This window comes from Pangasianodon hypophthalmus, chromosome 27 (assembly GCF_027358585.1).
Source record: "Pangasianodon hypophthalmus isolate fPanHyp1 chromosome 27, fPanHyp1.pri, whole genome shotgun sequence".
NCBI lineage: Eukaryota > Metazoa > Chordata > Actinopteri > Siluriformes > Pangasiidae > Pangasianodon > Pangasianodon hypophthalmus.
In genome coordinates, this window is record NC_069736.1 from 7,799,638 (window position 1) to 7,827,407 (window position 27,770).

The 27,770-nt window shown below is 39.2% G+C and overlaps 1 protein-coding gene across 1 annotated transcript in view; it reads right to left on the reverse strand.

Moving 5' to 3' along the window:
- The window catches only part of si:dkey-220k22.1 (multiple epidermal growth factor-like domains protein 9), a 94,781-nt gene extending 67,273 nt beyond the window's left edge, over window positions 1-27,508 (reverse strand). Inside the window, exons 1-2 of the mRNA XM_026922487.3 lie at window positions 26,773-27,508; window positions 9,843-10,041 (exon numbers count right to left, since the gene is read on the reverse strand). Of these exons, the coding sequence (XP_026778288.3) occupies window positions 9,843-10,041; window positions 26,773-27,205 (632 nt within the window). The 5' untranslated portion in view covers window positions 27,206-27,508. The remainder of the gene's footprint in view (window positions 1-9,842; window positions 10,042-26,772) is intronic.
- Between the last annotated feature and the right edge of the window lie 262 nt (window positions 27,509-27,770).

The following is a 27,770-nucleotide window of genomic DNA, read 5'->3' on the forward strand; positions in this document are numbered from 1 at the left end:
AAGTTTCTTTTCTTTATGCCTTTCCACATGGCACTATCAAAATGCTAAAAGCCCTTTTTAGTTTCAGGAATGTTTTAAATAGCTGCTAATTACCATACAGTTGTTACAGAAGTACTTACACTCAAGCCCTTCGAGCTGCCTAAGCATATGTAATTGTGCATTCAACAATTTTAAATTTCATGCAAATAAACAAATACGCATCTCCTAGTGGTAAAGATCCAACAATATGCTATTTATGGTAAGCGAGATCAGTGACAGGGAAGGAGGATGCTGCTTTGTAAGCAGTTCCATGCCAGAGTTTAAATCAAACGCTGATGGGTCACCATATAAGGCTCACATGTGAAGGCCATACACTATCACTTCCTCTCTGTAAGATAGCCCAGCACAGACAGCAGCACAGAATTACTGGATTTGATCTATAGAGCACTAAACGATTCCATCCTTACAGAAAAATTCAACTATTCATGGCAAAATCTCAGCTATTTTGATGTCTGAGCAATAAGGAGGGTGATATAGGCAACATGACCATGTTTCTGAATCACAAGGTCCTTTACATCTGTTTCTCACTAATTTTGTTGCAGGTTCTCATTATGGAGCCCCACATACTATCAAACCCCTAACACACAAAAGCTGCGGTGGGTGTGGATGCTCTTTGCTTTTCTTCCACAGATGGTGGTCCTCCATATTGTACCCTTTCCCCTCTCTCACACAGATCCTTATTCACTGCTGTGCTCCCATTAACAGTTGCTAAGAAACTGAGTAAGAAATAATATTCATATTCAAAATAAATGAATAAAATAAATAAACAAACATCCACGAAACAAGATAGGTCCTACTATTGTTTATGTTATAACAGCTATGAATAGTTGTTCCCTCACCAGCCTCTTTTTTTCTCTTTCTTACAGTTGATAAGACCAAAAAAATTTATGGACAAACATTTGTGGACACCTGACTGTCACATCCATATGTGGTTCTTCTCTAAACTGTTGCCACAAAGTTGGAAGCATACAATTGTATAGGATGTCTTTGTATGCTGTAGGTTTAAGATTTCCCTGCTCCAGAATGACCATGCCCCTGTGCACAACATGAGCTCCATGAAGATATGGTTTGCCAAAGTTGGAGTGAAAGAACTTGAATGGCCTGCAAAGAGCCCTGACCTCAACCCCACTGAACACCTCTGGGATGAATTGGAACAGCGACTGCAATCCAGGCCTCCTCGCCCAACATCGGCGCCTGACTTCACTAAATCTAGAACGGTATGCTCAACAAGCACGGGTGTGATGGTCAGGTATCCACAAACTTTTGTCCATATAGAATGGAAAACATAAAAGTCAAACCACAGAGACCTGAGATTCCTTCCAGAAATGTTAAATAAACATCTCCTTACAAAAAGATTCGCCATATCAACAACTTTTTTTCTTTGTTAAATAACAACATGTTTTTGAAATTGTTTATTATTAGAGTTGGATTATAAAGTCTCTGCCATATAATCCCTGTATATGAGCTGTTAGTATAGTAACAATAATGTATTAGAACATGGACATCAATAGACCTGTGATCTGAAATACAGTGGGTACTATCAGAAAATTAATCAACACATTTTGACTAAACAGATTTAAGAATTCAACAGTGTTGTTGTATAAGAATTTGTGCACTAACATAACCCTACTCTACTGCAACTCTATTGTTTTAACCTTTGCTCTGGAATCTTCTTGAACCCCCAATAAACTCAACTTCCTCTTATAAAAACAGTCAAACACTCACAGACTAAAACAACCACACACACACACACACACACACACCCACCCACACACACCCACACACAAACACGTCTTGCACTGTGTGTTGCTCTTCAGTGGCCATTCTTCTGACCCATGTGGTCTGACCACATCCAAGTTGTGTCTAGCTTTGCTGCTATACTCATGATGACTGACTGCGTGTGTGTTTTTGGCTCAATTGTGAAAATCTCATTATGGCCACAGTGGCTGACCAGCTCATGGCTCGGCTCTCTGATTCATTTATATCCAAGTCTGACAGACAGATCAGGACTAATCAAATCAGGACTCAATTGTGCACCTAATTATTACTTTAGAGAGCATGTTTTGAATGCTAATCTACTGTAGGCTGATAGGCGTGTGTGTGCTTGTGTGTGTGTGTAAACTGTGTAAGTACAGAGATTAATGGACACTGGAACGTCTCTAGCTGTTTTTAGCATGTGGGTTTCCGCAGTGTGTGGTGTAGTATGATGTAAGCAACTAAACACATCCATCCTGTACCATGACTGCATCAGTCCTTAAAGTCACCTAAACCATAAATGAGACCAGAATTAGTTTTCTGTATTGAAAAGGAAACTGCTCAAGATGGCATTTCAAAATAAACCATGTCATTAGACCACACAGCTACTGAAACATGAATACACGTGAATAAACACAGAATATACAAGCACCTGCCACTTTCCCCTGAAAACCAGTAGACTAGAAGACAAACGGCATTTTGCCTACAGGCTTGTTTGCCTGAGCTTCACATTAATGGGGTGCACACAGTGCAACAATGTCTATACTGAATTCAGTGCTTCATACATCACTCACTACCTGGCCAATACCTATTCGGAGAACTACCTAGATATCACTACTTGATATCTGATAGCACTGGCCTGACTGAATTTCCATGTACGATACATTTCATAAGCCAAGGCCTTCAACCCTATGCCATGAATTGTGATGCAAAATATTGTACATTCATATTGCACTGTGATAAATAATTAATTCATTAGCTAGCCCATCAGGCTAATGTGTCACCCAGTCCTATGTTTTGGCTGCCCAGAAACTTAATTAACTAAGCTAAAATGTGGTATCAAACATAATTTAATGAAATATGGTAAGACATTTATCTAGTGAATTAATACAGACACAAATTGTATAAAAACTCCCTTTCTAAGATAATGTCTGAGGTAGCACATCATGTTTGTAGCCTAGACAAAAAGTCAGTGTGCTTAAATCATTGTGACACACCTTTTGTTTAAATATACAGTACATACCAAATAAAAACATTTCTTGTGTGAAAGTCAATAGCGAGTAGTCTTCCACTGGTTGAACGAGTTTTAAAAACACCACTACTGTGCCTACGAAATTATATAAAAAAAAAAAAAACATCTGGAAATGTCTCATTTTTAGAATGTACTGCAATACATATGGTGTTTTTTATGGTGCAAAAAACAAGCTAGAGACATAGCTAGCTACCTAGCATACCGACACAAGCAAACACTGTACTGTACTGATGCTGAGCGCCGATAAGGATCTCTCGCTGTATTTATTAAACAGTGGACTCTGGCTTACATTCAGGTTACATTCTCTGAGAAATAACTCACGTTAACCTTTTGAGCCTAAAACTGAATAAGTAGCCGAGGTTAGCCGCAAGTAATCATCTAGAGCTGACCTACAGAATGCTAACAGCTAGGAAAGCTGGGAAATCTTAGCCTTAATGCTGTGCTTTAAGAATTATTCAGAATTTTACTGAAGCTTATCATCTTCTGCCAGGAATTGCTAAGTCTGCCGTCAGTTAAATGAGCACTGCGGATTCTCACCTAATATAGATTTGCAGCCACTATGTGATTTTAGTAAATAAAATGACCTACTTCTACCAGAACACTGCACTGGTGGCATGTTGGCAGCTCAGTTAAGCTGTCACAAAGGTTTTACTCTCCTGGAACACACTTGATCTGTATTTGAATGTCGAATCTGTTGGGCATTAATATTCCGTGGTATAGTGACACTTGACTGCATCATGGTCAATCCTAACTCAGATTTTTCAGTGAGACTTTCAGTTTTCCAGCAAAACTGCTGCAGCAAGTAATACATAGTCAATCAGAATTCAAGGCTGAGTTTGAAACAGCACACTGCACATTATATAGTAGTAGTTTGGTACGTAGTCCAAGTTTACAACTCTGGGAACATAAATAATCTGTTACTGTTGTTATAAATGTCACATTTACTGAGTACCATGTGAATAAGCATAACCATTTAGTTACTGTCAGCTGGTTAGCTCTTACTGTGACTCATCATGTGCTTACCTTAACCCTTAGTTTCCGTCTGCAGGCTAGGAAAAAACAAAGAAAACAACTCAACTCGGAACTCCTACTCTAGAACTTGGGATTCTCTCCTCAACCCAGTGTTCAGCAAGTGACGTCAAATCAACAAGGCTGCACATCATGGACAGTAAACAAAGTAGCACCTCCTACCTTATTATGCTATATAACAGTGACTGTATAATGTTTGCTGTTTTGAGGAGGAAAATATGCATCGCTCGTCACAGTTTCCTGGCTAGCCTTTTGCTAACAATACATGAACATGGAGACGTCCACGCACAAAGATCGCATCGGATGTTGAAAAATGACATAATTCTGAGTTCCAACTTCCCAATTCCGAGGGAAGCCAAATGCAGCATAAATTCCTGCAGAAGGGGAAAGGGTTGCTCCGCTGTAATCTCACAGCGTGTTGCTTGGCACTACAGCAGATTAAACGCAGGATCTTTCCCCAAGGCAAAATAACCAAGTTTGAAATACTAAAATTCGGAAACACACCAAACACAATAAGTCGTCCACTCACCAGCTATTGTTATCTCTTAGGCTAAAAAAACTTTGCAACTGGGCGATTATACAAATTCCACAACAAGAATAAATCACTTGCCTATCAATCACTAGCTTCCCATGCAATTAGTGAAGAAATGAATGTCTTACCTGTTCAGTGAGAAAAAAAATCTAAAGCTTCATCATTTGTGAATTGTTTTTCCTCTCATAGTATCACTCCCAAACTCTTGTTTGGTTTACACTCTCACATGCTTTCTCTCTCTCCCCTGCCTGTCACCATGTAGTTGGCCTTCTTTTGTGCATAAAGTTGAAGTGTGATGAAGTATGACACGATGCTGACTGTGAATTACTATTACAGGACTGTCAGGGAGAATCACAGTAGCTCAGAAACATCACATTATTTCTACCAAAACCATAGCTTTAAAGAAAGCTAGAGGAAAGGTCAATGTATGCATGATGTATGACTATCATATTCGATGGACAAATTATTTTATACTTATAATCAAACTTCATTCAAATATAAATGCCCCCATGTCTAACACAAAAATACAGCAGGCAAGACAAATGTGGTGCATAATACAAGACATGATAATATTTCTGTAACCTACAGTTTTGTAGTGTTTCATGATGAATAGTTTTCTTCTTTTTCTTCCTCTAAACACACAACCACGGCAAGCTGAAGGTTTCTGACACAGTCATACAGCTCAGCTTAATCACTCTACTGCACTATGACTTCCAGTACACCAATCCCCTGACACAGGACGTGTGGAGGTTTTCGGCTGCTGTTTAAATGTGACCGGGTCGCAATCTTTCCTGTACAGCAGCTTGTTTTTCTTTGTCTTTATTTGTTCTTTCTAAGCATGCCTACATGAATGACATTGAACCCTCACAGTCATGCCACAACAGAAAGCTATTACCAAATTGAAACTATTAACTAAAGCCAAAAATAAGATTATTAAACAACATCAAAAAAGAACAACTATATAATGGCTGTTAATGGTAATGGGATTTTGTCAGGTCGCAGTGTGTATATTTGACCATGAAGGAAGGTGACACAGGGGTTATAGAGAAGAAGGGGCTATCAGTCAGGATGATGTATTACGCATGAACCGTCAGCCTTCAGTCCTGAGAAGAGCTTTGCTCTTTAGACCCTTGTGAATACAACCTGTGTAAAATTGTTCATATGACTATCACCGAATACAACAACTCCATAGTTAAATATGCACTGACACCACTGACCATTATTGATCTCGAGTCAGGACCTCAAATTAGAAATTCTTCAAGCCGACGAGAGGTGTTACGGTTTGAAGTTTCCACAGTATGATAGCCTAAAAATATCAAGGTTTATATATATATATACACAAAAAGATCAAATCCATTAACTGTTCTTCTTTCTTGGAAAGATAATTTTGAGAATGACTTTTCTATAAAATCTCTTTCACTGTCAGTATTTATCAAGTTGTTGCTTTAAAAAAATTTTTTTTAAATAAATAAATAAAATAAAATAAAGAATGTGGCTGTGAGGAAAGGTATGAAGTGCTGCTAAGCCAAAACTGGCATGTTTGTTTAGTACTGATCAGCAATGCGATGTTCTTCTGTGCACTTTATGGCCATCGTGTACGACATGATGTGCGTTATGAATATGCCGGGAGCAGCGGCAGAGGTAGCAATCTAATATGTTTACAACAGTGACAGATATCAAATCCAAATCATTTTCAGTGCAGAAACGAATGTTGCGGTAGCATGATTTACGTGGAGCCAGAGGGAGGAGGCTTTTTGGGGAGTTGCAGCCGGACACCAAAGGAATGAGAAACGCTGGAGTAAGAAACTTGATCGGGTTGACGTAAGAGATGGAAATGCACTTTACTCTGTATTTTGAAAAAGTCATCAGTGAGGTAACCATCTCAATAGTCATACACTGTGACTAACTGTCAAACTGTGACATCGTGACAACCCTAAGGCAGACAAAAGTTCCTGCTATTGTACGATTTCTGTTGGTTCTGCCTGGAGACTGTAAAGTGCTATAGCCAAGTACATATATGCGTATGCTGTATGGGGCTGTGCATTCTGTACAGCTTCTGCTTCTGAAAATTGACAGCTACTGCTGACAAGCTCCAAATACTCATGCAGGTCTAAGGTCCTAACCTAGCATGTAAGGTCAGTCAGTAGCAGCAGCTGTTCAGGAGTATTACTGCGATGCTCTCTTAGGAGCAACAACTGACAAAATGTATTCTTTCTACTTTTCCTGTCTCACATGAGCCCAAATTCAACCCAAAGTCTGCATTCCCCATAGAGTAGCGTCTAAATAGTTCTTGGGAGGTGTCAGTGGATGACAGTTTATCATGACAGTTTAATTTTTGGACGCAACTTCCTTCTGATGCTCAGCGGGAGAGAAAGAGAGCTGAGCCGATGCCTGGACTCAAACTGAGGCGGCTACGTGCTTTGTGCTGTCTCCAATCCAAACAGAGCTGAGAGGCTGAGGCTCGCTTGACTGTGGTTTCCAACTGCAGGCGGTCTGCTGCTGCCAAGCTATAATTACTCACACTGTCCCGGCACAGCAGAGCAAAGCTAACTTCAACCTCACACTGCAAATGCATAAAGAGATGAATGGAGGAAACTACTAGAATCCCTAATTTCATTCAAAGCAGAGACAAGTTTTCACTGAAAAGTTTTAAATTGACTAATTTTCCACATGAAAGCAAAGACATTTATTAAAAGTCAGTGGCTTTTATCATAGCCTGGATTCGTAAGCAAGTTCCAGCTTAATCCTACTTTCACATTAGTGAGCAACAAGTCCCTTCTGTTGCTTGTAGTTTGTCTCTTGTGGGCGTGGAGCGCAGGCGTGATGCTTGTAAGGAAGGGTTTTACTCTAGCAATATTATTCATGAAGGACATTTAAATAGATAGTCTGTTACCTAGTTAGATAATACCAAATCCCAACACAGTATTTGATTTTGCATAATTTTGCATTCCAGAACTTTATAAAAAGCACATTTTGGATTAATTAATTACTTTTTTTTAGCAAAACATTACACTTCTTACTTAACATAATCACGACATGCGTCAATTATGATTCTATAATAATTGACTTTCAGTCTTTCAGTCACACATGGGAAAGGCATAGGCTTCAGCTGCCAGTTGCATTTGACCTTTTGTTTTGAACGGTCAGCATTTTGGTGATTTTATGACTGCATATTATACAGACATGATGTACTAAGTTAACGCATGCAACGTCATCACAAAAGGAATAACCTAGAACAGACCGTGCAGCCATATGAAAATAACGCACTACAATTGTGACGTCAAAATGCGAAGCTCCTGCACATAATGCGTAAACGTTGGCAGGTCTGAGGATATAAAGCAGATATTATGCAGAAGGCAACAGAGTCATGGCTGCCAAGACTAGAAGAGTTCTGGAAGAGTAGTTTGAATATCATCACCTGTCTATGGCACAGTGAACATAATTAATAGCTAAATATATTTTATGGTCCTTTGCCATTATGTGCATAATGCATTGGCTCTGATGGTTTGTAAGCTAAGCAGCGTTTTAATAATTATTCTTTAGTGGCAACACTAGCAATGTAAGTCTTGGATGCAGACTGTGACTAAATGTGATGGCTGTGCCCTTTATCTATGAGGGTCTTGATTTTATGTGTACCATAAAAATAATTAAGATGTAATGAAGCAAATCTTAAAAAAAAAAAAAAAGCGACATGAAAAGGACCGGAGCGCATCCACCACTGCCAGAATATATTCCGGGAGTGTATCCATCACTGTTCTGAAGCACTCAAGTTTATTTAGGTTGTCTCTGTGTGAAGAGCTATGACATTATGCCTTATCATACACCATAACTGATGAGACCCGAACCAAAAGGTACAACAGGAAGCCCTGGTACCAAGTATTTGTTGTCAACCAGTAGCACAGCTTCAAGAAAGTCATTATTTCAAGCAAATCAAGCAAAACAAAAAATTCATGTCTACTTAAGTATACTTCACAAGATGATGAATGACTCAGGAGCACCAAACAACTCAGTCATTTCACTGTGCCGTAGTTTCTGTTGGCTGGAACCATCAAAGACATCAAAGATACAGGATGACAACTGGTATACCCTTTTGACCGGTGAAACAGAACAGGATGATTCACATGTGACTGCTATGACTACAGTGACACAATGTGTATGAACATGAATGCAGAATAAATAGCAGGACTCTTACATGATGTGTGACAATGCATGAACTCCATCTGCAGTCTGTTGCAGCTCATCAATTGCAAAAGAATGATTAAATATAACTGTTTCAACATTTTTGAAGAAACCTCACTGTGTTAAATCACCTGATGTGACTTTTCTGTTGTGGTCACCATATCTGGGACTGAATTTCTTGCTTCTTGTGAATGTGAATGTTACAGGAATGTATCTACAGGTGAAAGATGGCTAAAATTACTCACCTTCCATCGGAAGGGAATAAAAAGTGCTTCGACAAAGCTAATAAAATAGATTTATGTCTTTTCACCAGAACCGCTGATTCATCGTAAACTGGCAGTACACTTACCAAATTTGTGTTTTCCTGATATATTTATCCTCATACACAACTCCTCTCCTTGTTCTGAAGTGCCTAAAAGTTTTTAAGAGCACAGAAGTACACTGGCTCTTCAGATCCTAGGGTGTTTCATCAGCAGGACAAAAAAAAAACATCATTATAGAGAAGGTATGTCCATATTATCTAACTAATTAACTAATGTTAGCAATTAGTTAATTAGTTTGTCTCATAACGTAGCTATCTAACATAGCTATGAGGCAGCACGACAGAAGGATCGGCTGCGATGCTGGTTGCTGATGTACGTACTGGAGTGTATTAGTACAGCTGATTATCAGTATAAATGAAAATGAATCTTCTTACTGAAGCACAGACACAATAACATTAACGCGATTTTTCCTCTATTCAATTCTCAAAATGGCAGCGATTATACAACGTCACAAGTAACAGTAGGATTTCCATGAAAGGCATGTACACTACAGACAAACTCATAATGCATTTTTCTTGATCTACGATAATGACTCACCTCACCTTTTTGTACATTTTCCACTTATGACTCCTTCAAGGGTAAACATCATTCATGCAAATGAGCATTTCGCTTTGACGTCAAAATATGTAACTGTGAACAACTGCTTTGGCAAGTGCTTTGTAAGGGGCTTCAATTTGCTTGAGGGATTCTCAAAGCACGTTCTGTGGAAAAAAAACGTCCCTCTCTCACTTACCTATCACACTGCGGCCCCGCTGCTCCGGATGAGTCACAGTCACACGGCTGGCAGCCACCTGCATGGTTTCTGAAATAGCCGCTGTAACACTGCTCACAATGGAGTCCTGAATAGCCATGCAAACATTTACAGCTGCCGGTGAGTGGGTCACATCTGTCTGGGTCCACTGAGCCGTCTGCGCTGCAGTTACACTGAGGACCTGAGAGAGAGAGAGAGAGAGATAGAGAGAGAATCAAAAAAAGGGACACAGAGAATCAGAGAAGGATGGAGACACAGACAGACAGAAAGACAGTGGAAGGAGATACGGAGAGACAGACAGAGACAGCGATACAGAGACAAAGAAAGTAGTCAGAGACAGACAGGGACAGAGAGAATCAGAGAAGGACAGAGACAGAGACAGAGAGAGAGAGAGAGACAAAGAAAATAGAGAGAAGGAGAGACATGGAGGGACAGAAAGAAAGACAGAGAGAGAAGCATAAATTGTCGAAATCATAAGTTGTTTAAATTATCAACCAAACAAATTATATACAATTTTTTTTACCTTTCTGTCCTACTGCAAAAAAATCTTTACAAAGGAAAAACCACAAAACAGAGGAAGTGAAAGATTAAAAGGATATGTGGGCCAGAATCAAAAGAGTAACTATCAATATATCTATTGTAAACATACCGACTTGCCTTTCTCGGCAGTCACAGTGAAGCCTCCAGAAGAACGAGAACGCTCAAAAAACCCTTTTATTGACACATCTTAGACATGGAAGACAATTCTGAAAGACTCCAACGATTAAAAGTTTTTGCTAGCTGACTCTAGCTGAGAAAAACTGATTCATTTCATTTTATCATATACAGTCATGCGAAAATCCTGATAATGACTAAAAGTTGATTAAGACCAAACAGCTAAAGTGCACCACTGTTTCTGACCTGAGTACAGAAAGAAAAGAGCACCAAAACAGCAGTGAATAGAGAGATTTGTCATTTGATGTTCATTCATATACGCATTTGTTTATCTTCAGGATCTGCTTTAGCCCACTCAGGGTCACAGGGACATTTGACATTGCTTTCATTATTAAGAAAAAACATGTTTAGCTTTAGATCTACATATAATGTTAAAATGTGACTTATGTCCCTCTATGTCATCATTTATTTGAAAAACCTGTTTCCATCACTCTTCGTCACACCCTGTCTTTATTGATGGACCAACTTTTCCACGTCAGTCAAAACGTAATATCCTTTTCTACAATATTTAGGCACTTTTTCAAATTTCAGGCTTTTCCATTCAGGTTTTTTTATTCGCTTTTTCAGACTTTGCATAAAAGAGCTGGATGCAAAACCTCACTACACTCAGAATAGTGCAGAAAAATATTCAGGTCTTCCCACATTGATCTGAGCTGAGCAGCTAAAGAACACATTGTAGAAGAACACTTTTTTAAAAATGATAATATTACATGACATGTATGGGTAACAAACTAAAAACAAAAGCTTGCACGATGTCTCAAAGCCCACTCTCGAAGAAACCTAGCCCTGGTATCTCTTTTGTGTTGAATGCTTATGAAATCACAATTTCTTCTGTAGAATCTTCGTTAGGAATATTTTGCGTTCAGTTCCGTAATAATCTCTCTCATAGTCCTCAGGCTTGAAGCACTAAAGTCCTTCTCTTTTCCTATTACCACTATATAGAGCTTTTAAATAACACCTTTGGTTTTTGCCATTCATATTTATTACACTGCACTCGGCAGGGATTATTCATCTTATACTTGATAAAGGAAACAAATAGCCTCATTCCATTAGGTGTTGGTTTCCCCCTGTGACTAGCTAGTCATTCTGACTCACAAGTCCACAGGTAACAGCAGTGAGGATTCATGCTGGGTATTGTAGGGACTGAATACTGACAAACACCTGTGTGACAATAATACAGAATCATAAATTCTGTCAAAGCATTGAGGCCAAGAGATACAATACTGCATTATCTAACAAGAGAATAGGATCTCAGTGACTTTGATGGTGCCAGACGGGCTGGTTTGAGTGTTTCAAACACTGTTCATGCACAACAGCCTGTAGAGTTCACACAGAATGGTGCGGAAAACAAAAAACATCCAGTGAGCAGCAGTTTCATCTTGCTGATCAAAGAGAAGGCCAGACTAATTCGAGCTTACAGAAAGTCTACGGTAACTCAAATAACCACTCTTTACAACCACGGTGAGCTGAAAAGCATCTCAGAATGCACAACACGCCAAATCTTGAGGCAGATGGGCAACAACAGCAGAAGACCACATCAGGGTCCACTCCTGTCAGTCAAGAACAGGAAGGTGAGGCTATAGTGGGCACAGGCTCACCCAAAGTGAACAGACTGATAAAAGACCAAGTGGTTTTCTAATCTTCCATGTAAACTAGAGATGGCTGTGCATGAAAATTCAAGACGATCAGCAGTTTCTGATATCACATTTTACCACATTCTGATGTTTGATGTGAATATTAACTAACGCCCTTGACTTGTATGTGCATGATTTTATGTATTCTGCTGCCACATGATTGGCTGATTGGATAATTGTATGAATGAGCAGGTGTACAATAGAGTGGCCAATAAGTGTAAAAATATTTTAATTACAGGAAGATGTACTGGAAAAGGGTAAAATATAAATTTCTGACTTTTTTGTATTTTGAAGACATACTTGCAGAAACATAAGGACATGTGAACTGCAAAGTGCCTTTCCTTTCCAAAAAACTTGCAGAAACATTTCAGTCTGCTGCATTTAATGAAATGGTAGTGGAAACTCGAATACATGCAAGTAATATTGGGAGGATTTCTCGCCCTTTTACTCAGTTGTCAATCTCATGTGACTTCCTGCAGAAAGCGCAGTAGTCTCATCCGCAAGGTACACAGTGGCTAGATGAAGAAGCAGTGGGGCACCACACCTCATCTATTTATTTAAAAAAAAAAAAAAACTCTGCGCTAATGTAGGAAAGAAATATTCTGTCAAGCAAAGAGAAGAGCTAAGAATGTCATGAAATGTTAATGACTATTCTCTGTTGGTGGGGCATTTTGTTGCTGGCCAGGGGGCTATATCTCCAAAGGCACATTGACATGGAGTGAAAAGCAGAATTGTACTCATTAAAAAACATGAAGAGTAACATATTGTTCCAAACTGTGTGCTCAGAATTCTGAACTCATGCACTGTAATAATTAAGTTAAAGCATACTGAATTGTTATCAGTGGCCTGAAACTTTGGACAAACTGTACTCTCTTTCTGAATATTCTTTATAATTGACTAATTTAAGGATTATTCCCTGTTCTGAGAAGTCATTTAAATTACAAATTATAAATTTGACAATTTCACTTTGCCACCCTTTACACATTTTGCGTAGGCGCGCCACATTTTAACATTGCAATACACTGGTATGATTCTATTTCGCCCCCCAATAAAAAGAGCAGATGGGCTCAAACAACATATGAATCTGGAATGACTGACAGTTGTGGTTTAACTCTCCAATATTAACTGACACCCCCTGGAAGCCCACCCCCTTTCCCCCATTTCACAATAATCTGCTGGATGATACTCTCATATTCGAAGGATTTTCCAGCTTGAAAGATGCACTGACACAGGGTAAATGAAGAATGTTTTGAAATAAAACCCATGTATGTATGTTTGACTTAGCTAACATTACACAAGTATGTAGTTAATCTCTATATCTAAATAACTATATTTATTAAGGATGAACCAAAGTTTCAGCCGCCCCAGACTTTTTCACAGACTGAAATCAAGGCTAAATAGGCCTACAGTGAAGTGTCAAATCCAGATCTGCTAACCTTTATGCATTTTCATAGGCATTTTAACATCAGCTACAAGCTATCACTCAAAAATACATAAAGAACAAACAAACAAAAAAAAAAGGTAGTCAATCAACATGTGAATCTGGAATGATTGGCAGGTGTTTGGAATTCTCTGTCATTAACACCCTGCAAGCCCCGCCCCTTTCCTCCCAGCACAGTGAAAAATGTTGGCCGTGCGTAACCGTTTCACAGTCCTGGTTTCAGTGATCAATAAATCAGAAATATATTGAAAAAGCACTGTTACGGGTCCCTGGAGGACTAGTGGTTAGTCCTCGGTGCTCTCACCGCCATGGCCCGAGTTCGACTCCCAGCCAGGGAACTCGCCACTGGGGTTGCAAAAGACAGTGCACTCCCAGTGCCGTTCCCAAACCCGGATAAAATTGGGAAGGGTTGCGTCAGGAAGGGCTGCGTCAGGAAGGGCATCTGGCGTAAAAACTGTGCCAAATCAAATATGCAGACCAATGATCCACTGTGACGACCCCTAACCAGAGCAGCTGAAAGAAGAACTTTGAAAATGCACTGTTACATCTGTTGTTGTTTTTTTTTTTAACTGTTTACTGCATTTTTACATTTATTCTGTTTTTATTCTCTACTTCTCTATTTGAAGTGTAATAAATCAGAAGGCCACACTTATCTCATTACTAATCTGAACAAGCCTAAATTAAACAGGCCTCGTTAAACTATAAAGTAGTTTATTTTTTTGGCTAATCATAGCAGTGGATCACACAGTGGTATACAATTTTTACCTGCATAGACTTTCACAAATCTCCTCAGTTTTTGGAGTAGGAGATAAACACCTCGTGGGTGTATTTAACTATTTAAGCCTGGCCTAGCATGTATTCAGCTTCCAGCAAACAGGTAACACACTGATTTATCAATAACACATTATGCTCCATGTGTTATAATGTCACTGGGTGAGGTCTTATACTGGCTGTAGTTTAATAATTTAAAAAAAAAAAAAAAAAAAAAATCGATTTGCTCAGCAGCTTTTTTGCTGGGGTCGCAAAATTTAAAATGGCATGTTTAATCATCATTACTGAAACACTCTGTGTGATTAATCATAATGTTCGTACAGTAATAATGTACTGTATAGTATAGGGATGTAACCGAATAAGAAAATATTATGCAGAATGAACGGATAATGTGTTCTAAACAGATTAAAGCTTGCCAGGTTCACAGGGTTGAGATTAGATGTGTGCATTGGGACTGGGATCCTGCAGGACAAAAGAGTCATGCAAGCAGGAACCTTTTCCTTTCAGGAGGGTGAGAACAAATAGGCAGTCAGATTCACTAAAAATAGTAGACAGTGTCATTGTGTTATACCCCCAATATAGTAAAGTATAATAAATGCTGTACAGAAATACTCTGAATGGTGACTTGCTAGTTTGACTTTGCTTCTTTTTCATCTTCCTCTCAGACACAGTTAGCTTTACACTATATTGGCTGTGAACTGTGTGATCATAAGGGGGGAAAAAATGCTGCAGCACGTTTCTTTTTCCCCAAAGATGAGGCAGGTGGTATCTCCTGGAGGAGACTATCGTGGGCAGTCCACATGGGCTAAGAAATGAGAGAGAGTGAGATAGAGAGAAGCAAAGGACTCAGTGCACACATGCTGAAAGAAAGCCACTGGCAGGCATATCTGTGTTGGAATGGTTTTCGGAAACTGCCTACGCCGGATTGTTGTGCTTGGCTGGGAGGTCAGAAAGTAAAACACGTGAGTGAAATGGCCCTCCAGAGACGAGAGCCTGCTGCTGATTTTGCCGCATAATTCATCATTATAAAACTGTGAATGCCTGCTAGCACGGTTTTATTGCCCAACACACAAATCAAGCGGCATGCGCAGAGACTGACACTTTTGTACTGTGACGCTCTTTTACAGTAAACCGTCACTGAAATAATTTATACTATATGCTCAGAATCTTTGATACAGGGAGAGAAATGGAGAGCAGGGATATATTTAGAAAGAGCTCACAGCAAGTACGGTTCCCACTGGAAGACTGAGGGACCAATATGTTTGTGGAATGGAGGTGACCTTGCTAAAGATAAGATTACACAATGGGAAAGCTGAGAGATGCGCACCATCACATCGTAATAATACCATCCACCAGGTTCAACCGGAGGGACGTGTGCTTTTATTTATTTATTCATTTTTTTATTCTGATTTTTAGCACATTTGAACTGATTAGAATGACCTTAAAATCAGATTCACCAGAACCTCACCTTCATGATGTTCATCATGCTTAATGAATTTAAGGAAAAAGAAACTCAATAAATTGATGTATAACTAAATCCATCCACTAAATCCACATCAATGGCTGTGTTATTGCCACAGCTTTCAAAATCAGATTAGCCACAGCCTGAGATTGAATTCATCATAACTAAAAATTTTCCATCAGAAATATTAATATAATATCCAACTGCCCTTTTTTAAAATTCTGTGACCATAAGTTGTCACATATTTTTAAATGTCATTCCAAATTCAACTCCCCCTAACTCAGGTTATGACAATTTAGTTTAGAAACAAAATCAACTAGTAGCAAACTCTGAAGTGATGAAAATACATGTTGTAAAAATTCAAAATTAAAAAAAAAAAAAAAAAAAAAAAAAAAAGACTGGAAGCCTGATTAAAGATTTTCTTGTTGAGATGTTTTCTGGAATTTCCACTTGAGCTTAACCTTAAGCTTCACAACTATGGGCTTGTGAGTGGCACAACAGAAAAGCATTCATCCTATAATCAGGAGATTCCAAGTTTCAATCCTGATGGTGGAAGGAGTGACCTTATTCTTTCATCTGTCAATTACAGCGACACTAGCCAATAATGGTTGTCTGTGAGCTCAAGTATGTGGAAGAGGGTAGATAGCGCTTTCCTCCGAGTGTGTTACACTGCCCTGTGATGTAGCAGAAGTTTGAAAAGATGACTGCTGGTGACTGCCTTCATGTGTTTCAAAGGAAGCACATTAGCTTTCACCCTCCCTGACTGGTAGCTGTCATCTGATAGGGGAGAGCTGGCTGTGGGTGAGAATTGGCAAATAAATTGGGACAAAATAAGGTTTTAAAAATGTTTCACAACTATGTAAACGTAAGGTTCTGTATACTCATTGAATTTGTATCTTGGACTTGAATTGTGAAGGGTGAACTCTGGGGTAACATTTAGAAATATCAAAGGTTTGCAGTGAAATTTTTAATATGATAAAATCTTCATTCAACCCCATAAATTCAGGCTCCGAATCTGATTTGACTTATAATTTAACTCAGTAGTTCCCCTTCAGTGCAATCTAAATGCGTTGGACATCATCTAATCCTCATTTTTCAGTTTTCTGCCATTTTTCAGTTAAACCTAATTAACAGAGGCTGCAGAGAAAACTGCAGCCTCTAAGGACTCTGCAAAGAACAGAGTAGGAAATGATGTACAGCATTCACCTGAATGCAAGTCCCTTGGTGAGTATCTGTTACTGATCCACACAGTTAACAGAGGAAATTAAGACATCTGAGCCTCCAACCAACCGGGCATCTGGCACAGGAGCAGAAACGAGGCACTGAGTAAATATCATGGTCCATATTTTTAGTTGGTCTATACCTGTGAGACTATAGTTTGTTGCTGTTTACCAAATGATTATGGCTCTGAAAATGAAAATGAACAGCTGAAGTGAATACTTCACAGAAGAGCTCTACTGATTGGACCTTTCAAGGGTCGTTTACAGCACAAGATTAGTGACAGACAAATAAAGCAGTTGGAGACATCCACTGCTAGAGATTCTGTTCGTCTCACACTTGTCACCTGTCTCACTGCAGGAGTGCTCAGTGCTGTCAGATACCACACAGAAGGGAGTTTGAAACTTGCTCAGATTGATGAAAACCCTGCCAGAGCCCTACAAATGTGGAATGAAGCCATCGGCAGTCAACATCTGCACATTTCCCTACTGCCTGCAAAGTCAAGAGAGACAGACAGTGAAGACTTCAGAACAGTGACATTTTACATAAACACATCTACTAAATATAAAAGCTGAAGCAAACACTTGAAATGAACAGTGAAATTGTCAGCAATGTGGATATTAGACAACTGATTTTTTTCCTACTGTTTACTACACTATACTGCAGAATCACCTAAATCCACCATCCCGCTGAGCTTTCGTGATTGCCACTGCCCGCAAGCAGTTCCTGACTGCACAGTTGATAATATTATTACACCCTCCATTATTCCATTACAAATGCTTGTTTTCCCATTGTTTTTAAGCAATTTATTCACTTCTGGGTGATTAAATGGTTTATCAAGATTTTAAAATGGTAAATCGCAAGCAAGTGAAATAAATCAATATGCACAAGCCTAGGGCCCACTTCTACTAGACATGCCTGTACTTGAAATGAATTATGTCCTAGAATGTTTACTTTTACAAGCTGCCCTAATAACAAGGATGCAGATCTGTAATTGAGAAAAATTAGACATTTACTTTAAAGGAAATATGCACCCTGAGTGCATTCCATATCAATATTTATACTCAATGTGTGATCTTAAATTGTGCAAAAAGATTTATGTTGTGATTAAATTCAGAGTTAAATTTCATCGACGACTTGGTCTATTCTCACAAACCTTCAACTTTCATGCTAATACTGTCATCAACGCCATCATACTCATCATCTTGTAGATCATTAACTAGGTCAATAAAGTCTCTGATGCAACTCACATGTCTCAACATGTGTCTTATACCTGCTTTGCACTCTGGAAGTCCAATGTTTGGTGTCTCCACTACTTCTATGTTGGATTTCTCATTAATGTGACATTGAAAATCGCTGGAAAATTGAAAATGCTGAGAAGCTCTTGCTCTTTTGTTTTTAGGAGATAATAACAAAATTTGACTGTATGTTTGAGGTTGTTGAAACATTTTTTTCCCTTTTAAAATTGCACCAGCAATGATGCAAGTGTGACAGACAATGTCTAACTTCTAACATGAATAAGGAAAATACAGCACCAACCAAAAAAATTAGCACCCTAATCACTACACACGTCACAAACGTTTCAACATAAACATGTTTTTCAGGGTGGTGTTTTCCTTTAATTAATCTGCAGACCATTTTACACAATCTATTACATTACAGAACAAAACTATAATGTGTATTGTAGGATTTATGGATTCTGATGTCAGGATAGTGTTCATACTAGGACAAAAGCCCAGGGTCAGCTTTAGTGGCTTTGACGCTGTTACATAAGAATGTTACAGGCTGATAATACAGTGGCAGTGTGTGATTCCCTCAGGCTATGTGGCATCCTGTCACCCTGCATTGCCACTGGCTCTCCAGAAAAAAAAAACTAAACCAGCTAAAGAAACAATTCCATATGGCAGATGATACTCCAAACCCTGTCAGGCACAAACGCCTGTCTGATGTTTGCATAGCATATGGGCTGAATACTCACTGATGCATGCTAGCTTCATATGCTTAATACGCGGATAGAAATTCTGTTTTCCACACCTGATCAGATATCTGGATTCCAAATCAGATATTTATTGCCCTAAAACTAGCACTGAAATAGACGGCTGTGTCTGGCGTCGGAGCCGTTATTATACTTGAGTGTCTATTTTTGTCTCCCTGATCAGTTCATTTCATTTCTGCTTGCCCATTTACCTCAGCAGTCTAGATTTCCACCTGAGAACTGGGTAATGAGCACAGAGGAAACGGAGGCAGGATAAGAGCATTCATGCACCTCAAACACCTGGGCATTATTAAATTGGACTCTAATAGGCTGGATTCATATTCAGGCACTACAAAAAAAAGCAAGGCGTCAGTCAGTATTGACAATATAACCTACTGTGAGTGAGAGAAAATAAAATCTCAAAAAAATGGGTGGGGTTCAACTCAAACTCAGACAGCCACAGCATACAGGCACGATGCCCAGGAAAACAATCAAGCACGGTTGTATTAATCCACATCCAAATGCTCTGTGAAGTCTTTTAAATTTATTTTTATCATGTCATTTTGTGTTGTTCAGTGTTGGCAAGTCTGTAACGGTCCCACTGTGTATTATCATTTATTAAAAGCGTTAGAAAGAAATTGGGTTACCAAATGAAAGGATATGACAGGATAATGCACAAGAGGATGCACTAATTCTGCAATATCATGCCATCTACTTCAATTACAGGAAACACTTTGAGGTCCTGTAAATAAATATCCATTTTTAACATTTTTTTCTTTTGTTTAGAAATGATCAGTCGTTCAATTATTCATCTTGTGTAACTGCTTCATCCTGGTCAGGGCCATGTTGGATTCGGAGCTTATCCCAGGAATGCTGGGCGTGACAAAGGAATACACCCCGGATGGGATGCCAGTACACTGCAAGACACCATGCATGCACAGGGTTTCACCTAGGAGCAATTTTAGCATAACTAATCCTCTGGAGGTGGGACGAAACCAGAGAACCCAAAAGAAAACCCCCTAGGAAACTCCACACTGATAGTAACCTGAGTTCAGCATTGGACACTGGAGCTGTGAGGCATCAGTGCTACTTGCTGCACCACAGCGCCATCAGAGAAATAATCATTTACAATAAAATAAACCCCAACATTGAGCTTATTGCTTGATTGCACAGTGAAGGAGTCCATTCATTCTTTTCATGTGGTAATGATGTAGATGACCACAGTAAATATGAATGATGGTTTAAAAAGTAGGATGAGGGAAAAGAATTATGGAAAATCTTGAGGTGAAAATTTTTTTCCCCAATGAATGATAATAATAATAATAATATACCACCAGACTTGCTGTCAGATACTTCTGGCAGCCTGAAACATGTACATATGATTAATGGTTAAAGCATTCTCCAATTTAGGCTCATTTTTACTTCATGCTTTCTCCCCAGCAATGTGTCCTATGCTCTATATATGGAAGCAGCTCAGATTGCCTGAAAACAAAATCCCTAAAGTGCTGAAGCAAGAGAAAGCAGTGTTGCTGCATTTAAGCTACTATTTCACACTGTAGCTTCTGCTGTGTTCAGAATTTGAGAGTTTCTTTCTCCTTGAGAGAATGATGCACAAAATACCCAGCAGATTTACAGTACAGACTAAATTTGGTGCAGTAGTTATAAATGAAGCCACAAATCATCTTACATCACCGTGTTTTTATATTGATAGATTGTGTGCAGAAATATATGTGAACAAATACACATTACTGAACATTGTGCTTAATATTCAGATGACATTTCCAGACATACGTTAAGTCTGTTGTACTTATTATCGATTCACATGGGATAAGTCATTTCTGTGTAAATCACAGAGATGGGAATGTCTTCATAATGTACGCATGGTTGTCATACTAAAAATACCATGCATACTTTTAAAACCTTTATTGTAACCGTTGAGTGCTGTGTTGCATTTTATCATTAGTAGGTCACATGACTGTAGGCTTACCTGCGCTAAGAACTCAATAACTTACCTGAAATCCTAGAAGCATCGATTCGCTGATAAATCTTTTTTTAACGTCGTCTATAGTTTACTGCTCTGCATTTTAAATTTGGCCAACACTTGGTTAGGTTTTGCTTTTGATGGGAGACAAGAGTGCTTCCTGGAGTGCTTTATACTGCATTAAAAGAACATTTTTTCCACAGAATATAATGGAATCTTTACCAACGTGTCAGTTCGGGTTTATTTCTAACCTTGGGTTATTTCTACATGTCCTATTATAGAAGGTAAAATATGCCATAATCTCTCCAGATGTCTGCACGTACAGTCCATGACAGATTTGGATGGGACTACAATCCCACAGATACTCCAGTAATAATTACCTTACCCCTCCTCTCCATGTAAAATCCATCCAGTCAGAATAGGGCTTTGTCAGCTGTATGCAGTTCTCTGGCAAGTCTGCAGGATAGTCCAGATATCAAAGATGTGAAATGTGAAATGATTTAACAGACTATTGACCACACTTGTCTTGTCTCAGGGCAACACTGCCCTTTTCCAAGGCAATGCTGCACTGAAATGCTCAGGAGGAGGGAAGGTTCTTCCAGCCTGTCTTTAGCAGACGAGTAGCTAGTGGGGCTGAAAAGGTCAACATAAATTGAGAGACGTCTAGAATTGCTGACTTTCTCTGAACGAGTTTGTGGCATGCAGCCATTTTCTATTCACACAGAAGATGAACTTAAATCACAACCTCTAAACTGCAAGTTTAATTATCTGTGTGCAGGATATAAAAATAATAATTTGTAAGAAACAACAGAATTATAAACTTACAACAAATCTAAAGAACAGTTGTACAATAATGGTACCAAATTAGCTTTTCTTTTGTTCTAGCCCATTTTTCTTGTTTACTTAAATTTCCCTTTGGAAAAGAGGATCTCAGAGGGAGGGAAAGGAATAGACATAGAAGAGCAAGAAGAGACAGAAAGAAAGAGGGGGTAAAAGAGAGAGCAAGAGAGTGAACAAGACACTATGGTCGGTGAGATGCCTGACTTTACTGTGCATCTCAGTGACAGGCCAGACCAAGGCCACCACACTAACTGGAATGTACCCCACCATAATCATCTATCAAGGACAGCAGATCTAGATACATCTAACTGTGCTGGGAGTCAGTGTATTGAGTACCATAAGCAGGTAAAAATTTTTTTGTCACTATAGGTTTATCCAGTTTCTATCCAGCTCTTTATACAAATGTTCTAAAATGATTTTTTGGAAAATTTTCTTTTAAAAAAAGCCATAAAACAGGAAAACACATATTGCAAACCCATTTTTATGCTTAGCTGAGATGGAAAAGTTCAATTATCAATAAAGACAAGATGCAAAAAATAAATAAATAAAAAAAAAAAAAAAAAAAAGGATGGATGGAAATGGGTTTTTTTGAATAAACGATGACATGCAAGTCGTATGTTCCAACACTATATCTAGCTATAGCTACAGTTATAGACCTATATCTAAACACGGCCACAGAGGACACTCATGTGCTGTGCATACAGACAAAGAAGCAAAAATTTTATTAATGAAAAACTTCAAACATCACCAACCCTAGGTGGAATAAAGCATTTCATAAAGATGAATGAATGAATGAATGAATGAATGGATGGATGGATGGACCTAATAACATCTTTCCACTGCATTGCTGTTTTGCTGCTGTCTTCTTCTCATACTCAGACAAAACCAGTTGTGTACTTTGGCTATTGCAGTCTTTTCCACTAATCACTTTTATTTCATCTTCAGGACATAAAAGTGATTAGCGAGATTTTCTTTTGCAGACTTTGACTAAAATGTAAGTGACAATAATAAAACAGCGTTTTTCGTGTTCAAGTGAAATGAGCAAATTCCTCTTTAGTGCCCTGCATCCTTTCCTGTTCGAGTAAACTGACTTTTTTCCACCGGGCACGATTTCCTTGGATTTGGTCTGACCGTTGCTTAACTCGATCTGTCCATTCCTGCACATGAAGTCCTTTCTGCAATGTCTTTCCAAATAGCAGAAACTAGCTGACTTCCTCTTTTGTCTTTATTGACCCATTTGTCACAAGCACCCTAAACGGTTCATCCATTATAAATCGGTGCAATCAAGGCGGGAAAGAGCGGCTGGATGAAGAGACTGAAGAGGGAAGTGTGATAGAGGGAAGTAGACAGCGGGGAAGATTGAGGAGAGGACAATTTCCAGTTTGTCACAGGGACTCTGCTACACTGCCTGCTGAAGAAACAGATTAACACCGACCTTGCTTCCAAAGGACACAATAAGAGAGTACTTGACGAAAGGTATAACGGATGCAAATTGCTCAAATTAGATTTTTCTTTGAAAAAAACAAAAAAGCTACCAAAAAAACCAGAAATAAATACTGCTCATTTTGAGGGGCTTGATTTTGCAATCCTTTTGCCACGTTGCTGAAAGTCTAAGACTGAAAGGCACCTCCATGTGATTGTGGCAGAGTTACATCTCATTATTATTCTATACACGCACTACAGACGTTCACGTCTTGAAAGATTGGGACAGTAAGTATTACATATGCCTTAAGGCCAGAGATTGTATCGTCTTATCCTACGTAGGGCAAAGGAAATCTGATGCTTATGTTCCCATTCCCCTAGTGAGAGGGGAAAATAAACAATTCTAATAATAACTCTGTACATTGATTCAGTTCTATTTGAGTCCATTAATTGCTTAAAGGGTGTTGCAGTAAAACGCATTTTGATATGATGTTTGCTTTTCCCATTCGCAAGTGCAGGAGGTGAGTCAGATCACTGAAGGTAACGTTTCCTGTTTTGCTCGGCCCATGAACAGAAAAGTCAAACAGAACTCTATCAGAGAAAATACATTACTCATAGAAACTTGCAACAAATTTCCGCATAATGTAACTTTGGGCTGAGAGGACAAATTCATGCTGATTGACAACGTTCCTGGCAAACACTGGAACATCAAGGTCAGCTCATTATCATGATCATCGAGGTTGAACCATGAAAATCAAGGTAAAGGCTGATGACCAGCTAGGCAGCCTTCACGGACCACTACAGCTTTTGATTTTGAAGACTGATCAGGAAGGCTTAAGCAATACAACAAGGTACCAGGTACTCACAACTGGACAACATCTCCCTAACGGCTGCCAATCAGTTTGATGGCTTGGCTACCAGCTGTTAAGGCTCTGTAGAGGACATCTATCATGACCTAAAGAGCCCAAATAATGCATGAACTGTGATGACAGCCAACTGATGGTAATGTCCATTCTGAAATGATGAAGTCTACACAGGGCTCTTTGAGGGAGGAACTTCCACAAGAGCCGTTTGTAGGATAGTTCCAAACCGAATAGGTAAAAACATATATACCTCAAAAGGGCCTTCTATATGCATCACTATAGAAGGGATCAGCTGATGGACACTTTGCTCTTGGGAAATCACAAACTGTTATTAATCTGAAAGCTATGACAACCAGTTAGTTTATCTATAAATGAATGTAACAGATCTTCATAAAAAGAAATAAAACAGCCTAAAGGTAGTGATGATGCAAATAAGCACTACCTCAGGTAACATCCCATAACGTTTATTTGCAGTTCTTTTTCTTTTGTTAATTAGTCTATTTTAGAGCATCACATTAAATGAACTGGTAAATGAAACTGGTGGCAGAGAGGGTACGCTTTCTCTGATGAGCATACTGGTTAATTATGTTAGGAACAACACACTTTGGGGCGCATTAATATAAACCTGTGATTCGCCTTGCAGCTGAACTACTGGCGGAGATGCTTTTACGAAAAATTAATCAACACGTTCTGACCAATAAGATTTGTGAATTCGAGAGACAGCTCTTTCAAGGGCACCTGTATATCTGTGCTCCTGCCAGTTAGGTATTATTGTTTTTGTCATTGTCATTTCCTCTTTTTCCAAGCCTCCTTGCAACTGTATCGTGTGTAGCTTAAATGCTTATGTCAAATGTTGCACTCACGAGTATTAGCACTTACTCTGACCCTTACAGTTTATATGCTATTGAGTATTTTATTCTTGTACATTTTTTGGTCATTTGGTCCTTACAGCGCATATATTATTGTCGGCTCCTTTTATGCTTGGATTGCATTCTGCCTCATTTGTCGCTCTGGATTTGAATAAAAGCGTCTGGCAAATAAAAACATGTAAATGCAATGTAAATATATTCCTTAGTGCAATTCTGAACATGGCTTCAGCTTGGGGAGATTTTCAATGAGAGCTTTAGCATCAGTCTTTATGCTTGTGCAAGGCAAACCAGTAAGTGGAGCAAACCAAAGCTTAAATTTCATTAGTTTAAAATAGAAGTTTAATGAACTAATTTTATTAAACAAGGCCATGTTTATTCTGGCTTTAATATCTGGAACAATCATTACTCCTAGAGCCACTGCCAATCAGGTTTAATCTCTATATGCGCGACACCTAATATCAATAGCAAACATGTAAAGACATGATGAGCAACAGTCACTAGCAAAATAAGATGATTAGTTCGAGCCTGAAAAACCTGCCATCTCTACAAAAGGATGGCGTGCGATGACTTTCCAAATTGGTGATTCACACTAAACTGTAAATGTGAATGATGTTCATGCCCCATAATCATATGTACCAGGAGCTTTGGAGTTCAGATATGGAATTACAACAGTTGGCTTTTTTCCATCTTCATTTGTCTTCAGCGGAAAAGTAATCCTAGATGAACTTCAGGCAACCGCTGGACTTCTGAGAGCCCTACTCATGATAAATGAGTAAAAAGAGCTTGAACAGTTCCTCTTTTTAACTTTTCATCTTTATAATCATGAAGCTGTTAAACAAGAGCGTTTACCAGCTGTTTGCCTGATCTACAGCACTGGACAAACTTTATAGCCATTCATAACAAACATTCTCTCGGGTGTACTTAGAGTTTCCTGTCCGATACACCTCGGTCACTACGAGGGCACACAAAGGTGTGCCTCATAACAAAGGCCATGGAAGTTTTCAGCTTCGTATGCTCTTTCGCTTTTAGCCATTAATTATTCCTATGACAACAAAACATGTTGAGTTCTCCCACTTTCAAAGCGGAAATGCATCTTGACGCCATGACATGTTAGTACACGACAGACCAATTTAAGCGCATTACAGACAGGAAAAAAACATCTGAATGGTGAACATAAAGAACAGGAATCGAAAATGGAGAAATCACTCCTTGCCTTGCGTACTGTGTATTGTGTGTTTTGTTGGGTCAGAAGTACATACAATTTCCATGCCCTTGACAGTGGCATGTCCAGGTTTTCAGACACAGGGGAGCCAAAATGTAGGACAAGGGTGCATTTACAGAAATGTATAAACGCACAGACATTTAAAAGAATCACATTTCTAAGTCATATATGGATATTACTGTATATCGGCTTGACGGTTGCTGTATAGTTTCTAATACTCAAGGCTTTTGCTTAACACACATAACTCTGCAATGATGAGTTGAATAGGACTGTAGTTTGCATGAAGGATACAGGAGTAATAGACCTGTCAGAGATGGGACTTGAGGTCAGGATGGAAAACCAAGCATTAGTTCAGGGGTGGCAGCTGCTACTTATGTGGCTGCAGTGAGCTTTACTAATACACAGGCGTTTATTAGTAAACAACCTAACTCAGACCTACTTTTAAGTATAATAATAGACAATGTCCACTGAAAACAAGCTTTAGTTTTGGTATAAGTTACCTTTTTTGGTGGTAAGCTCGGGTGTACTGTTGTTGTTGTTGGTGGTGGTGGTGGTGGTAAAATCCGTCGTAGCCACTGTAGTTATGTTTTGTGGGTAAGTAGGAGATGTGAAAGTAGTTGTTAGTGAAATGTTTAGCTTTGTCGAGTTTTGTACCGTTGGAGCCATTGTTTTGGGTAAAGAAGCGACCGTGGTTGTCACCGTGGTGGTCCTACTACTGTCCTCTGGAGTTGTGAGAAATGGAGCTGAGGTCAACAGTGCTAACTTCTCCTCAGGTAAATGGTTTGGGATGGTTGTGGTACCAAACACCTCCAGCTGGTTATCCGACACGGCACGCGCGTGCCTCGCGACGCTTCTGCCGTGTGAGCGGAGTGCACGAGACCAGCCAGCCGCGCACGCGAGCAAGAGTAACTCAAACACCGGAAAAACTAACATTCTGTATACAGCGCACACTTTAGCTCCCCATGTGAAAGGTCGTAACAGTAAATCCGGTTGGTGAAAGCCTAGCCCCGGTCAGGTCACCCCCGGGACAATGAACGTCTCTACTTTAGAACTCGTACACCGCGGTTTCTGCTGTTCCACTCCAACTACTGACAGTTCTTCTCGCAGTCGTCTACTACAAACACTCCGCCAGCCAATCACAGACTGCACGCGACGGAATTTTCGAAGACAGACGTTCCTCTGGACCAATCACAGCACGCGGATGAGGAGCTTCAAAACTGGCTCCCTAAATGAACTGTCTTAATGGAAAAGCTACAATTAAACCGCCAGGATTCGACTCCAGAATTTTTTGGAACCGACTCCAGTTCCGAGTGTAGGGAATCGACTGAGTCGATTCCAAGAGTCGGTTCCAAGAATCGGTTCCACTCAATATTTTCTAGTAAGGAACAGATGTGTGACAAATGGAAAGAAACTCATGTGACTCTGTTATGTTTTGGGAGACATGTTTTTGCTGGCATGATTTTGGCCCACATGTCCCTTTAGAGGGAAAGGTCACCAT